The following is a 16,248-nucleotide window of genomic DNA, read 5'->3' as shown; positions in this document are numbered from 1 at the left end:
AGAAAATTCAATTATCAAAATGTTTGCAAGTGACTAGAACCTTGTTCAGATACTATCTTCCCTTAAGCTCCTCTGTGGTAAGGAGATGAGCCCTGTGCATCTTGTCTCATCATTTCCTCCCACAGTGTTGAGCAAATATTTAATGCCAATCCATTTAGATAGCCTCCGTGTGTTTTTAGATTAAAAAAAAAAAAAAGCAAATAAAGCATTTGGAATCAAATAAAATTTCCCCTCAAATCCTTATGAATGAGAATTCTCCACTAAAAATGTCTTCGAATCTAATTCTTTAAAACCTTAAAATGACCTTAAACACAGTGGAAAATTTGGGTGTTTTTCTGTCTTCTACCTCTGTAAGATTACATTGACTGATAAAGCTGATGTCACTCTCCAGGGTAGACTTGCCCTTAACCCACTGTCATGTTTGGAAGTTTTTCAGTTAAGGTATTGATTTTTATGTGGTCTAAGTGTATGTTTTGAGAGAGAGAGAGAGAGAGAGAGAGAGAGAGAGAGAGAGAGAGAGAGAGAGAGAGAGATTTTGTAACTATATCAATCCACCAGACGATAATTTGGAAGAGAAATTTACAGATTTTGCTTTTCCTTATTTTAATATCAGCCACTAAATCTTTGACAACTATTTGACAATGGCTTTGAAATCAAGAACACTTAGTGAGGACCAGTGAAATTGGTGCTTAATATTGCTACTGTCAGTGGAGACACACAGCCCTCTTCCTTTGAAGGAGATAAGAAACAGTTTGTTCTAGAGCCAAATATAACTGACCAGGGACCAGGAACACATATTTAGGTCAGCCAAAATTCCATGTTCCAACACGGTAACCCTTTGATGATGTTCTTATCATAACAAAATATAGTTATCCATCAAAGCACCTCCCAATTAGAAACATGAAGAAGACAGTGATAGTGAAATAGGGGATTCCCTGATACAGCTGACATGAGGACCTTCATTCCCACTGCAGTGTTTTAGGTTTTGTGTATGCTGGTATTCAGAAAGAGCTTTGAAAGAAATCTTCTCTTAACAAACTCCCAAAAGGCAATGATCCTAATGTTTATTTTCCTTTATAAGTTGTTCTTTAATTATTGTTACACCTTGTAAAAACAGATTTTTAGCATAGACCTGCTTTTCTGACAATGGCTTATAGGATATTTTTTTTAAAAAAAGAAAAACAATAATTCGTTTAGCTCATTCAGACTTATGAATAAGCGAAAAATAATGAGAACCCGGCAAACACTGAACTCATTGCCAATTTTCTATTGTTGCTGTGTCCTTTTATAATCTACAATGACTCCTTGATCTAAAAAGGAATTTCCCAGAGATATTTAGGATGAGAGAGGCATTGCTCCGTCCCAGGCTTGTCTGCTTCGCTGAGAGAAACTGAATGATTCGCTTCTCCTGTTCATCTGGGTCTTCGCAAAAAGGAATCAGAATAGATTTCAGGGCAGCTGGACTCTCATTGTGTTGAGCCAAGAAATGTATCTGGGAACCGATCATTCTTTTGGAAGAATCTGAGATTAGCAATATTAGCATCATAGAATAGAAGTGATCAGAAGACACCTGCTCTCAGTCCCACTTCACAGAAATTGACTGCACCACAAGGCAAGAAAACCTAGGTAGGGAGAAGGCATCGGGCAGATCTCATTATCGGGCTGGCAGGGTAGTTTGTGGTAGCGACTACTCAGGTCCATATCCCAGATCCTAATTGCAATTTGGGGAGAGTATTGATGACTCAAAACTATGTAGGAGGGAGACAAAAAGACAAATTCATGGACCCAGGTCTTGATCCGTTCTGTTCTGTTTGGTTTACATTTGTTTGTTCCCTGGCCAACATATGTGTTATACGCATCTCACAGCCAAACTGAGACAGGAGGTTATAGAGCTGTGCTTTTCAAAAGCAAAGATCCATACGTGCTTACCCTGTCGTCTCTATAATAATGCTTCCCTATAGGGAAAACACAACATCAGCTATGTTTCTGATAACAATAGAACAGATTGTAATAGATGAGAAGGAGACTATCAAACACATGAAGTCAGATGAAGGATTTTTAAAAAAATGACTTGACCATAGATTTTGGATAAGTAGCCCCCTATGAACAAATTTATCAAGAACTTATGAGAGGCCTAAGGGGCCACTGGAAGAAGGATGTGTGTTCTGGTGCTGAAGTGTCGTGGAAAAGGAAAACAATCAGTGCTCTTTGCCTCTATTGAGATTTTGTAGTACCACAATTAAAGTAGAGTTCTCAGAAATCTCTTATGCTATGTTCATGCTGCATCCAGAACCGCATAGGATGTTAAGGAAGGACTGATCTATATAACCAATTCCAGGCTAGCCAGGGATAGATAATGAGGCCTATCTCAAAAACAAACAGGTAAACCAACAGGTAACAAAGTGAGTCTTCTACCATACCAGCAAAGGAAGTGTTTTCTCATAATTGATGGCCAATATGGACAGTCTCTAGTTATTATTGAGAAAAATGAAAATTAATGTTTTTTTTTTCCTCCCCACAGGTTCAAGATGCATTTAGATGCCGGTTGAGAAACTGCCAGGATCCAATCAATGCTGATTCTTCAAGTTCTTTTCCTAATGGACATGCTCAAATCATGGTGAGCTTTTATTTTCCTTCTGGTTGATAAATAAAGTCATGGTTTCTCAAGAATATATATAATAAACTCCTTGTTAATAAAATAGTATAAAGTTACAAGTTCTCCTTAGGTCATTATGGCTAATACATTGGGAACTGGAGAGAGGACTTAGTGCTTAAAAGGCCTTGTTGCCTTTTCAAAGGACCTAAGCTCAGTTTCCAGCACCTGTATCCACAGCTCATGATTGCTCATAACTCTTGCTCCAAGGATTTAATCCCCTCCTCTGGCTGCCTGTGTTCCCCCCATGCCTGGATGGGGACTCACAGACACGCACATGCACACACGCACTTAATAAAACAAACTTTTGAATTCGGTAAAGACTTGGTACTTTGATGACCACTGACTGTTCTTCTTGGATTGCCTTTGAATCAAGGGTCTGCTGTTGGTAGCGATGAGTGTTTAGAATGGTGTCTCAGACAACAGTGAGGAGTATTTTCATCTAGTCTAGAATTCAAGATAATGATTTTTACACAGAAGCACTGTGGACTTTCACATTTAGTGTTTTTTGTTTTGTTCTTTGTGTGTGTGTGTGTCTGTATGTGTGTCTGTGTGTGTGTTGTGCTTTTTCTCTTTCTCTCTCTTTTTAGTAATTTTTAATAGTTTTATAAAACAGGTTTTGATTATGCTTCCTACCCCAACTTGGACTTACTTGAATATTAGAATCCACAGAGGAGCTGCAACTCAGATTTGTTAATTATGAATATGTACAGGTAGCCCCAAGTAATGGTGTTTTCCCCATATAGCCTAAAGAAAGCACCAGGGGAATAAAACATAAGAAAGGGCACCTGCCCAGTGACATGTCCAGATTGTACATGAGCCCAGAGTACCACTGGGGTCACTGCTGCTGTAGGCACAAGTACACTGTCAGACTTTACAAATGAGATAAAATTGCTATCATCAAAACAGAGTTGGGAGTTGCTGTGCATGCCTGGAATGTCAGCGCTGTGAGGCAGAGCTAAGAGGAACCCCAGCTCAAGAGCACACTGTGAACTACCTATCATGAACCCATCTCAACACAAAACAGAACATCAGACAGCCAAACAACACCAACAGAACGGAGATGGAATAGGAATGAGTTTTCTGAAGCATAACTGGCCTAGTATTAACATTTGTGTTTGGACTAGGAAACATAAAAAGCAGTATGTTAGCAGGTAAAGAATGAGAAATAGTAACCAATTCCTTTTAAAATTCAGATAGCCCTAAAAGTCTCTAAGGTATTGATGGAGGGCTGACCAGGTGATGCAGCAGATAGCAGCATGTACAGTACAAGCCTGGTGACCTGAATTTGATCCCTGGGACCCATTTTAACTTAGAAGGAGATAGCCAACCCCACAGCCTTTTCCTCTGACCTCCACATGTGCACTGCAGTATGTGTGTCTGTACATAACAACAACAACAATAATAATGCAATTTAAAATTAATATTAATAAGGACAAACATATGACTGACAGAAGTTGCTTACAACAGGTTAACTTGATTTTACCATTTAAAAAAAAGACAGATGGTTTGCTTAAAATAAGAATGTGTGTAACAGTGGAATCAGCATCAAGACGATTCTGGGCCATGCGAATAGTGGTTAATCTATCAGTTTTAATATCTGCGCCTGAGAGCATTTGGTCACAGTAGCAGAAATGCAGTTCTGTAGAATTGTGACATTAGCAAAGCTGCATCATAGAATATTGTATCACAGGCAACACGCTGAAACTGAAAGCCTGAAATACAAAACTCAAAGACATTTATTTAAGGATTTTTCTAATAGTGTGCCTTCTAGTTGCTTTATTAAAGTTAGGCTATTGCTTTAAAATTCTGGTCCTGTTTTATTTTGTTTTGTTTTTGAAGTACCACTAGAGCTTAAACCAAGATACTGTGTGGCTTATGCAAACTTAGCCACTGAGTTATATAACCCTCACTTTTTCTTTTTCTTGATATAAGGCCTCATGTAGTTTAGCCTAGCCTCACTGTACAACCAAAGATGACCTTGAACTTAGGATTCTTCTTTCCCCAGCCCAAATGCAAACTACAAGTGTAAACTACCACTGCCATTTTTATTCAATACTGGGGATTGAACTCAGGGCCACTGGCATGCTAGGCGAACATTCTCCCACCACCTTTAACCTTTTGAGATTGAGCCTGGTCTCCTGGACCTTGATGCCATTCTCAGGCTCAGATAGGCCTCAGATATGTACTCTTGTTTCATCTTCCTAAGTAGCAAGATTTACCGCTGGAATCACCAGTCCCAGCTAAAATTCTATCATTTCATATGGGGAATTATGTTACCATATCAAAACGATGTCATTTTCCATGTGTTTTATAGACCATTTTGTCTCTAGGAAATTCTAATTCCCTGAGAGTATTGTTTTGCACAAAAATATATATGGGGCTAGCTATAAATGTATAACCTTCAGATAATTTGAATATTAAAACCATTTGCAATCTTCATTAAATGATGGTTCTATGCCTTATTATTTCTTGTTACAGACAGACTTTGAAAAGGACGTAGACATTGCTTGCCGATCAGGTAAGAGTATTTTGATCTTTAAGATATAATTTGTAGGGATGCGAGCTTATTTTGTGGGTTTTGAACATCCCACTCATGTGGGTGACTAGCAGCATCTTCCAGTGAGAATCACTCTAACATCAGGGAACTATCTGTATAGAGGCGGGGGGAGAGGAAAGGAGTGAGAGATGAGAAAAAATAAAGGATGGATTATTGAGAGTACCATAGCAGCAGAAAGCACTAGACATGCCTTAAACTTCCATCTGTATGAAGAAGGGCAGTTGAAAGGCAAGTCACTGTAGCCTCTCTGTTTATCATATATAAACTATGAATCACTAGATGGATGGACTACCAATGAGTATGTATGTGTGTGTGTGTGTGAGTGCGTGTGTGTTAATGTTCTCTGTTCTCTAGCCAGTAGCTAGTTTTTCATTAAAGAAGAAAGAGGGCTTATGAGTTTAAAAGAAAATCACATTTTCTATTTTGGATGTTTTTCTATTGTTGTGAAATAGTCTTCCAAATGCAGCAAAGTGTAGCACATTTTACATTTTACCTGTCATTCTCCACGCTGCCTTCTTTCATAAAAAAATGGAAGATATATATATATATATATATATATATATATATATGTATATATATATATATATATATACATATATATATATATATATCATCTGAGTATCCAAATATTTAAAACCAAATATCATCAATCTGAGTGTTTTTGTTTGTTTGTTTTGTCCTGTTTTGTTTTGCTTTCTGGGGGTTATTTATTATTATTTATTTATTTTTGCCTCTGGATTTAACAGCCTTGTATCATCATTCATTTCTAGTAGCGTCTTCTAGGCCTAGTGCTGAAAATAGCCACTAATTTGTCAATAAACTTAAATTATAGTGCGCACATTATCTGCATCACCATCCAGCTTTCATCACTGCTGGCTAGTTACTTGTATTGATGTGCTCACATCTGATTTATATTTCAGTGCAAGCACCAGCCTGTCATCTAAAACCCCTCAGATGTTTTATAGGTGCTGTCAGGATTCTCCTTCTAAGATTATGTAAAAGTTGGGCTTCTGGTATGTTTTCCTGGATGAAAAAAATAAACCTGGGCATTTATCTCTGTTAGCTGTCATCTTAACTTCTTTCATGATAACATCAGTTTTAGATTGTATAGCCATTGAATGTTTGATATAGAACCTTCTGTCTCTCTCCCAACTATCTATAAAGGAGTTAAATGTCACAACAGCCTACTGGGCTGGGAAAGGCACCCACCTCCTACCTTCCAGACTCCCCTATGTGTTGCTTTCAGATTCAACTCAGAACCATTAAAATCTATGCAAATGTCAAATCATATTTCTTGCCATAATCACAAGCACATCAGAGACTAATCCTGTATTCTTGAATTCAATCAAAACACTCTGGGTGGGGCATGGTCACAGCCCTTGTAAGCTAGAGGTTATTATTTGGCAACCCATAGTAGGCTTGTGAGAGAAACAGGAAATATCTTTTTGTATGGGGAAAAAAAGACCCAACAGAATGTGGCCAAGACATAATCTTGCTAGTGTTTAGTTGCATGAACCTGCCAGTTCAACAGATAGGTGGCAAAATAATTTCCCTCGGCTTATCCATCCACTGTGATTTCTAAAACTTACACGCCATGGCGTGTTTCCCCATTTATAGAGTATAAATTGGCTGTGTCGGGAGGCTTAAACTTATTTTAATAATTAGGTATCTGCTTAATACCTAATTGTCTATCCTCAGTTTAGCTTTCCTGCCTCTCTTCGTGTACTCCTAAGAGTTCTTGACTGGGAAGAATGAGAATGCTTTTGTCTTTTCCATAACAGACATTCATATCAAACCAATGTGTCTCAAAGTGTGGTACCCAAACAAGCAGAGTCAGCTTCACCTGGAAATTCCTAGAAATGCAGTTTCTGAGGACCTACCTAGACCTTCTAGGTCAGAAACTGTGGTACTGGAACACAGTAACCAAGGTTGTTAGAAGCCATTCAAATTACTCTGATGCATAGCGAGGGCTGAAAATCTTCATGTCAGACCTTCTTCTCAGAGATGCTGTTCCCAGCCCTTCAGCACACACAATGCCATCTTTTGTTCCAGTTTTCCCAGTCTGCACTGGAGTCTAAGGGGGTTCAGCCTTTTAAACACAGACCAGCACCAATGTATTATTCTGAAACAATTTAGAATATTTTTACTTTTCTGTTTTCATTTTGGCCAATGCTCTTTTCCAGTTGAGCTTGTCAGCAGCTTTCTTCAGAGTTCTTCCAAGAGATTTCTGCATACTCAGTTAAATGTACTAAACTTTAAAGTCTCAGTTCATGGGCTATGAGCAGTCTGCTCTGAACTTTGAAACCGCTTCAGGAGATGCTGGAGTATACATCTGCTTATTCTAGTTATTCAGGCTGCTTTCTCTGTGGCTTGATTTTCATTTTTGTTTTGCCTTTCACAACTTGATTAATTTCTCTCAAAGGCACCGCTTCAGCATCGCTGTCATGTGTAGGAGGTCCACATTCAAGGCTTGTGTACATCTTAAGCAAATCAAAGATGCAGGCTTGTCTCTCACATACTGTGGACACTGCTTCATAAAAATAAATTCGGTTCTTAAATATTTAATAGATGGAGATCATATTGTAAAAAGATGAATGTATCTTGCATCTGGATTATGAAACTAATACTCACTACCAAGGCTTCCTTTGTAGTCTACAATCTATTAATAAAAGTGTGTAAACATCTGTCCATCTGCAATATAATACAATAGATTCTTGTCATGTGTCTTTAAGTTTTAGTGCTATTAATTTTGGATCAATTTTTGTTAGGAACTAAAACTATTCTGAGAATTTGGAAATGCTTTAAACATTGTTTTCATTTCAACTATTACTAAGCTGGTTAACAAAGTTCATCCTTTAATATTTCATTTATAATTATTCCTAACAATTGTGATGTATTACTGCTCTCTTATTATCTTAAGAAGTTTAGGTTTTATTTTGTTGTTGGTTTTGCTTTCACAAAGTAGCCAAGACCAGCACAGCCTCCTAAGTGCTGGGATTACTTACTACCACCATGCCAGATCTTGAAATAACATCTAAAAGCACAAACATTTCTTAATTTTTAGGATATAATAATATAAAACATGAAAATCTACAGACACATTGTGAATTTATAAAAAAAATGTGAATATTTAACATGATGTATAGTATAGGATACAAAGAGACAATAGAACAGTAAGAGATAACAGCATCTCTAAAGATAGCGGGTATTGAATGAGTGGTTTATGCTTTGAGATATTTTAAAAGCTTCATTTCTTCATAGTAGAAAAACATATCCATAATTAGCTATTTTTCAACTTCTGTGCTAATTCTCAATTATGGATATATTTTCAAATTTTAAACAATAATAGGCAAAGTTTAGCCTTCTGAAAAATTTTCATGCTTCCAAAAGCAAATGTTTTATAGTCTCCTACATGTCTTAGTCAGGGTTTCTATTCCTGCACAAACATCATGATCAAGATGCAAGTTGGGGAGGAAAGGGTTTATTCAGCTCATACTTCCAAATTGCTGTTCATCACCAAAGGAAGTCAGGACTGGAACTCAAGCAGGTCAGGATACAGGAGCTGATGCAGAGGCCATGAAGGGATGTTGCTTATTGGCTGGCTTCCTCTGTCTTTCTCAGCTTGCTTTCTTATAGAACCCAGGGATGGCACCACCCACAATGGGCCCTCCCCACTTGATCACTAATTTAGAAAATGCCTTACAGCTGGAGGCATTTTCTCAACTGAAGCTCCTTTCTCTGTGGTAACTCTGGCCTATGTCAAGTTGACACACAAAACCAGCCAGTACACTACACAACATAGTGAAATTTTCTGCTTTAGTTGCTTTGATTTGTAGGCAAGGTGACCATCCTGCCCCAGTTTTATTTTGAGACAGAGGCTCACTATGTAGTGTTGACTGTCGTGAAACTCACTATGTAGAGCGGGTTTGTCTTGAACTTACAGAGATCTGTCTGTCTCTTCCTTCCATATGCTCGGATTAATGGTGTTTGACACCACATCCAGCTCTCAATGAGCTCTTTTAATGAACAAGACTTCTATAAAACTTCAGAATAAAGCCTATATATATGTATGAACAATATCTATATATTTATGGAAATGCTTTGAGGTAGACAAATGGAGGAATCTTCTCTAGTAATCTACCTTTTCCCTGAAAATTAATGCAGAACTTTCTTGAGGACAGGACATTGAAATTTTTAGAAAGCCAATTAATCAGATTTCAGATATGCTATGGTCTACTCATGATCTCTGGTACCATTAGAACATCAATAACAATTCAGTAATCTGGACCATGAACAAAAACAGTATAAATAAATTGTTAAAAGATTACTTTTCCTTTATTAGGAGAGTGTTTAGTAGGAAGATAAATAATATCATATAATGATAAAAGAAATAAAGGCTTTTATTAACTACCCTGCTCCAATTTGCAGTGCTTCATAAGGATATCGGCCCCTGCCGCGCAGCAACCATAACAGGAACACTCTCCAGGATTTCTCTAAATGATGATGAGGAAGAAAAGGGAACAAACCCTGAAGGGCTAAGCTACTCAACATTGCCTGGAAATGTCATTTCCAAAGTCATCATTCAACAGCCCACAGGCCTGCACATGCCTATGAGTATGAACGAGCTAAGCAATCCGTGTCTGAAAAAAGAGAACACTGAACTGCGGAGAACTGTGTACTTATGCACGGATGACAATCTGAGAGGGGCCGATATGGACATTGTCCACCCCCAAGAACGAATGATGGAAAGTGACTATATTGTGATGCCTAGAAGTTCTGTAAGCACCCAGCCATCAATGAAAGAGGAGAGCAAGATGAATATTGGCATGGAAACCTTGCCGCATGAAAGGCTATTACACTACAAAGTAAACCCTGAATTCAATATGAATCCCCCCGTAATGGACCAGTTTAATATGAACTTAGATCAGCATCTTGCACCCCAGGAACATATGCAGAATTTACCCTTTGAGCCTCGCACAGCTGTGAAGAATTTCATGGCCTCTGAGTTGGATGATAATGTGGGACTGTCAAGAAGTGAAACTGGATCAACGATATCAATGAGTTCTCTAGAGGTGAGTCAGAAGAGGTTAACTAGTTCCTTGATATTTGAAGGGTGTACAGGCTGATTCACATGGTATTGGGATTAGAGAAGATCTCTGTTAGTTTTGGCAGTTTCTGATGTTATGTTAAGATTCTGGACAGACAATTTTTCTAGTAGTATATTTGAGTCTGCTGATTGAAAATGTTATTTAAAGGCTACCAGCGTGTTTGAGGTAATAATCAACCCTAGTTCTCTCATAATGGGACTCTTGTGGAACATTGTAAAGAAAACAGAGCAGAGCCTCTTGAGGTTTCCCTGACATGACAGGGCATTGTAAAGCATAAAATAGTAATTGGATTGTGTTACAGATTCAAGGATAGATCTAAATCTTCTTTTAAAAGACTGTTAATATGAAGTTGAGACGTTTCTGTGGGTTGTACCACTACACTGATTATAAACTAATTAGTATTATGTTACATCAATATTATTCAGAATGAATGTTTTGTTCTTAATCCTACAGAGTGGTGACCATTAAAAGTATTGGTCTTTAACTATTAAAAACTCAAAGTATATATTCTAAATATACTAAGACTCAGGACTAAGAGCCAGACAACAGCCTTTGCCGTTCATGAGGCCATCAGCAGTAAACAATGTAAACTACTTTCATCTTTTTTTCATCTCAATGAAGTAGAGCATTATTAACAATTATCATCCTCATTCCTACTGTACTAGGATTATAGAAGTAGGTATCAAGAAGTATACCTGATTTTCTATTGCCACATTCCACTACCCTAGTATATACTCTCTATAAAAAAAACACCACATGTATTCTTATTTATCTTATTTATCATATATACTCTCAATTATGATAATGTGTTTTATACACACACACATATGTGTGTGTTGCATAAGTCACTATTTATAGAAAAACCTCTGTAATTGGTTATATGGCCTTTTCATCAGAGTTATTCTAATAATGTATGATCTATGGTTCAAACATTCCCAAAGACAATAGCTCCTTCAGATTTCTCAAAACCATATATTTCACTCTATCCAAATTAAAACAGATGATGAAATGTATATAATTCTAGTTTTCTCAAGTAGAACAAGAAAACTCTAGACCAAAGCCAGAATATAAACAGATTCCAGAAAGAAAGGGTCTTAAGTTTTGAATCAGCCTCAATCAGAAGAGGGTTTCTGCACAAATCCATGTAAGAATCATTTTCAGAATCAAAGGTATAGACAGGGACAGCAAATCAAATTCTACTCTAGAGTAGCAGGCATCCTCTCTGGACAAAAGAATCCATTTTTCTTAACTAATAAAATTGCTACTGCTACCTCAATCCTAACTCAGAGATATTAATGTGCCTATTACAATAATGACCACATAAGCTACAAAATATTCATATAAAATTGCAAAGGGTTTTAAGAGAATTTAATATATATATGAATATAATATCAAAAGTAATAATGAAAATATGGAAGCTTTTCCTATGTAATGATTATCTTAAAGTTACTGTAGAAATTCGAATGGAACTTCACTAAAATAATTTGGGTGTTGTGAATATGTTTTACATTTAAGACCCAGAAACCAACTGATATAGCTATTGATCTTGTTTTGTGTATCTGTACAACAAAGTATATTTTCCAAGTATCAATTAGTTCACCTTGTAATTTTTTCAAACCTTTATATCCCTATTTTTAATCAACATCATTTGTATGTTATTTTAACCGTAAAAATCATATGTGTTTGTGTCAAACAAAAGATCTGCATTTCAATTACTTAGAGATCACAAAGCTTATATTTTGAAAAGGAAATTCAGAATTCAGAATAAAATTTAGTTCCCCATTTAAAAAAAAGTTTAATAGTAACTGCTTAGGTGACCTTTTGGGAAATAACTGATAGAGAATACATACATACATGATACAATGGATAATAAAATTTAGGATTTTTATAGAGGTTCTTGTTAACAGATTCTCAAATCACCTTAAAAGGATGAATTAATTAATCTTCCCAACCCTTAGACAAGTTGTTATAATCTTCAAGTAAAAGCATTTGTTCAAGGAGTCAATGTCTAAGTAATAAGTCCATCTAAGTCTTTGGCCCTCCGAATGAAACAAGGTTAACTATGTAGGAACTCACAACCTGGCAGACTGGTACAGCAGAAGATGACAAGCTGTTGCATGGTCTATTCGTGGCTAGAATGTGGAGATTGGCCATGAACTCAGGCATTTTTCTCCAAAAGAGATGACAAGAAGAAGAGGGTGGTAAACACCGCTAGTTGATAGCACAGAATACAGTAGTCACGAGAAAACTGCATGCAAGACACAAGTTGAGGTACAAAAAAAAAAAAAAAAAAAAAAGAAAGCCAAAGAGACCTGAGTGGGTGAGTGGGTGGAAGCTTTCATCTAAGTAAGCAAGAAGCAACAAAGAGAGGGGGAGGCTCCCAACTGCTACAGTGCCAGCAGAAAGGACTCCAGCCTCCATGGGAGTGTGCTCTGCTAACCCCCAATTATTGGGTGTAAGTGTTTAAGATATTCACGGAGTTCCTTGGCACAAAAGAGTATCTAGATTTTTCCCATGCCCTTTATTACACTCTGTCTTTATTTCTGTTACACAGCATTGCCCTAACTCTGTTCTTTCCCAGAATGAGCCTGTTAAGCAATTCTAAAAATTTTTAGAATTTGAGTTTTCATAAATGATCCAGACCAAGATGTCCTACGACTGCTTTATTTAAGATGAAGATAACACTGCCTTCAGCACTTTAAATATTCACCTTCAGATAACAAAATATATCAGGTTCATGATGTATATGGAAGAAGAATTGGTGAACAATGACCAGGATATATCATGACTCTAACCCTGATCCCAAATTTAAGCTTTAGAATGCAGTTCTTTTGATTTGCTGTCTAAAAATTATAAGTTCATTATTGTTTACAAAAAGGCAAGTGATTTCTCAACATGACAGGGTTGCTACATTCAGGAATTCCTAGCAGCTGTGGTTGCTCACATAAGACCTACATGAGAACAAGCCAGTCAGCATTTTAACATGGAAGCGCTCATAAGTCCTGAGCTATAGCTGAAGAGCTATTGACAGTCAGTGGCTTCTAGAGGATGGAGAGTCAGTTTTATTTAAGGATGTGCCACCTTGTCAGTTGGCTCTGGTCCAGTGGCTGGTCCCACCCTCATGAGTTTATGGGTTGCCCAAATTAGTCTCAGGGGCTATGAAAAGAGAGAAGAAAATATGAAGTTGAGAGGGAATGAAGACTGAGGACCTGGGAGGAGTTAGAGAGAGAAGTGGAGAGTGAATATGATCAATACATTTTATGAATTTCTCGATGAATAATTGAAATGATATATATGTTTAAAGGGCAGGTCAGCACGACTTCAGGATTGTAGTGCTGCCTCTGAAAAGTCCATGTGCAATATTGTTAGTCAACGTTGACCAGCATTTTCTGAGTCTGAAGCACTGATATCTACGGAACAACTTGTGACTATTGTGTGTTCTGCATCTGCTTGGTCATGACCCATCCTTTACCCCCTTTCCCTGATCACTGAGGGTTAGCATGGGTCACGTATCACTGATTTCTGGCTGGATTCGGCCAGCAGGAAAGTCTGGGTTTGGCAGGGAGATGGAAACTGGGGAAAGAGCTAGTCTTTATTTCTGCTCTTGGCATTGGTCTGTGCTGCAGTTTCCATGCATTTCCTGCTTCTGACAGATGCCCACTCCTGAGATAAAGTCCCATTGTCATCATCCTTTGTCCAACCATTTTAGGGGTCCCTTGGCTTCTTCTGTTAATCCACTGGTCATCTAATGGTTCCCTGTGTGGCTTCTCAGCTTGCCAATCCCTGGAGTTCTTAAGGAACGTCTTGACCTCATATAATGCAGGAGTGGCTTTTGTTGTGTTCTCACCAAGTCTTGTTTGAGTGCCACTTATCAACAAACCATTTTCAAAGTGAACAAAACGTTATGCGGTATAGCACAACATTATTTTACTACCTACAGAAAGTTGTGTTACTCCAGCTCCTCTGAGGGCGTACGTGCATCAAAGTATCTCCCTATGTGGAGAGGACCTCAGATGGTCTCACTGCATTGGTCAGTGGGTGGAGAGATACCTTCATAGGTTTTCTGCTGGATATGGAGTACAGAGCACTCTGCATAATGGTTCCCCAATATTTTAGTGATGATGTCACTGCAGTGGTGCTTCCCTCGTGTCTGGCATTAGGATCGAATTACATGAAAAGCCTTTGAAGATGATAGTAAGGAGTACTTCAGATGTAAGGCTGTATTGTGATCATATCATTGGTATCACACTTGGAATGTCTTTGAAGAAGCTTAAATACTGCTAAATCAATAGTCAAGAACGTACACAGAATGTTATAGTCTCACTTAGGAACCAGGAAGCACTGTCACAAACAGAAAACATCAAAAATTGACCCCATGCAGAAACCACATTTCATTTTGTACATATAATCTATAATTTCTCATGTTGGCCTGGTAAAAGGAAAACTTTCCCATTATTGCTTTGTTTTTGTTCCTGGATTAGAGAATCTTATCTTTTATGCAGACATACAAACAAAATTAGCTCGAATAAAAGCCATTTCAGATAATTAATTATTCCCAGACTCCATTGCCACAGCTATTTTTAATGGATTTGTTATCAAAGCTCTTCTCCCTGTGAGTGAGTCCATTGCTCATCCTATAATAGAAACTTTTAATGGCATTCATATTGCCATTCATTAGTCAGTGAAATTCATTACTTGCTGTGATTCTTCTAGTGTCTTGTCCAGTTTAATTTTCAGTGACACAAATAATGACATAGTCCCTCTGAGAAATTATTCATTATTGTACAAGAGTTGTGTGTGGAAGCCCCTTTGGGCACATATGCAATAAGTGGCCCTCTCAGTAGCCTGGGACCATGACCATGGCACGTTTCCTCACTATTAAATCATCCTAAAGAATTTCTCCCTTCTATCAGTAAAAGATATGGCTTCCTCATAAATTGTTTTGATTCTCTTAGCTGCCAACTTGCCTACTTGGAGTGGTTTTCTTTATATCTTTAGGTTGGTTGGTTATTCAAATTCTCCCAGGCTATTCTTTAAAGCAATAACAATAAAACAAAAGCCACATTGGTTTGAATTCTGGGGCTATCATATTACACTCCTTCAAGCATTAACTGAGAATTTTGGAGAACTGCACACTATTGTGATAGATTCTCTGCCAAATGCTGGAGCTCTGTAGCTAAGAAGGGACTAGAGATGTGGAGGTGTGGGTGACAAAGAGGGGATAGACAGACAGACCTTTTAGAGATCAAATAGGCAACCCATCAGTGGATTTAATATGTAAGGCGAGGGATGCACACAAAGGAGGGACAATTCTAAGCCTCTGTCTTGGCTGATGAGTTATTAACTGTCAGTGATGAGAAAGACCACGTAAAAGGGGATATTTGCATATTGAAAGGTGGGAATAAAGCCTAAGGGATAAGCCATGTAATCCATGAAACCATATAGGATGGAGTAGACCTCAGCAGCTACACGTTTAGAAAGAATGGGCATTCACCGGCAGCAACAGAGGTTTCAAAAGGAGCCGCAGTGAATGAAAGGAGGGAGAGGAGGGGCAAGAAAAAGGCAGAGCTTTAATGAGGAAGTGATTAACTTTCTACAGCTTCTGAGAGGCCAGAGAGAGGAGGGTGGAAAATTGACCTTGCTGTTTGTCCAAATGGAGCTCATTAGAGGCCTTTGACAAGAATTTTAATGGAGTATTAAGAGCATAATGCAATTGGGATGAGTTCTTAGTGGAGTATTGCAAAAACGAAGCTGCAAAGGGAAGAAAGACGTCTTTTAAGTACTGCACAGGAAAGGAGGGTGTGTTTCAACTTACCTGGAAGTGAAGGCTACATAGACAGAATGGTTTATGTCTTCACACACACACACACACACACACACACAAATCAACATCACATTGGATTGTTTTAATTTTACATGTAGCATTT

At 37.8% G+C, this 16,248-nt stretch overlaps 1 protein-coding gene across 4 annotated transcripts in view; it reads left to right on the top strand.

Annotated features, from left to right (window-relative positions):
* Adgrb3 (adhesion G protein-coupled receptor B3) overlaps positions 1 to 16,248 on the top strand; it is a 767,297-nt gene that overhangs the window by 730,723 nt on the left and 20,326 nt on the right. For all 4 annotated transcript variants that reach the window (NM_175642.4, XM_017319555.2, XM_006495818.4 and 1 more), the window contains 3 exons: positions 2,522 to 2,617; positions 5,135 to 5,174; positions 9,642 to 10,285. In NM_175642.4, coding sequence (NP_783573.4) covers positions 2,522 to 2,617; positions 5,135 to 5,174; positions 9,642 to 10,285 — 780 coding nt within the window. The remainder of the gene's footprint in view (positions 1 to 2,521; positions 2,618 to 5,134; positions 5,175 to 9,641; positions 10,286 to 16,248) is intronic.

This window comes from Mus musculus, chromosome 1 (assembly GCF_000001635.26).
Source record: "Mus musculus strain C57BL/6J chromosome 1, GRCm38.p6 C57BL/6J".
NCBI lineage: Eukaryota > Metazoa > Chordata > Mammalia > Rodentia > Muridae > Mus > Mus musculus.
This window is presented reverse-complemented; position numbering and strand designations above follow the sequence as displayed.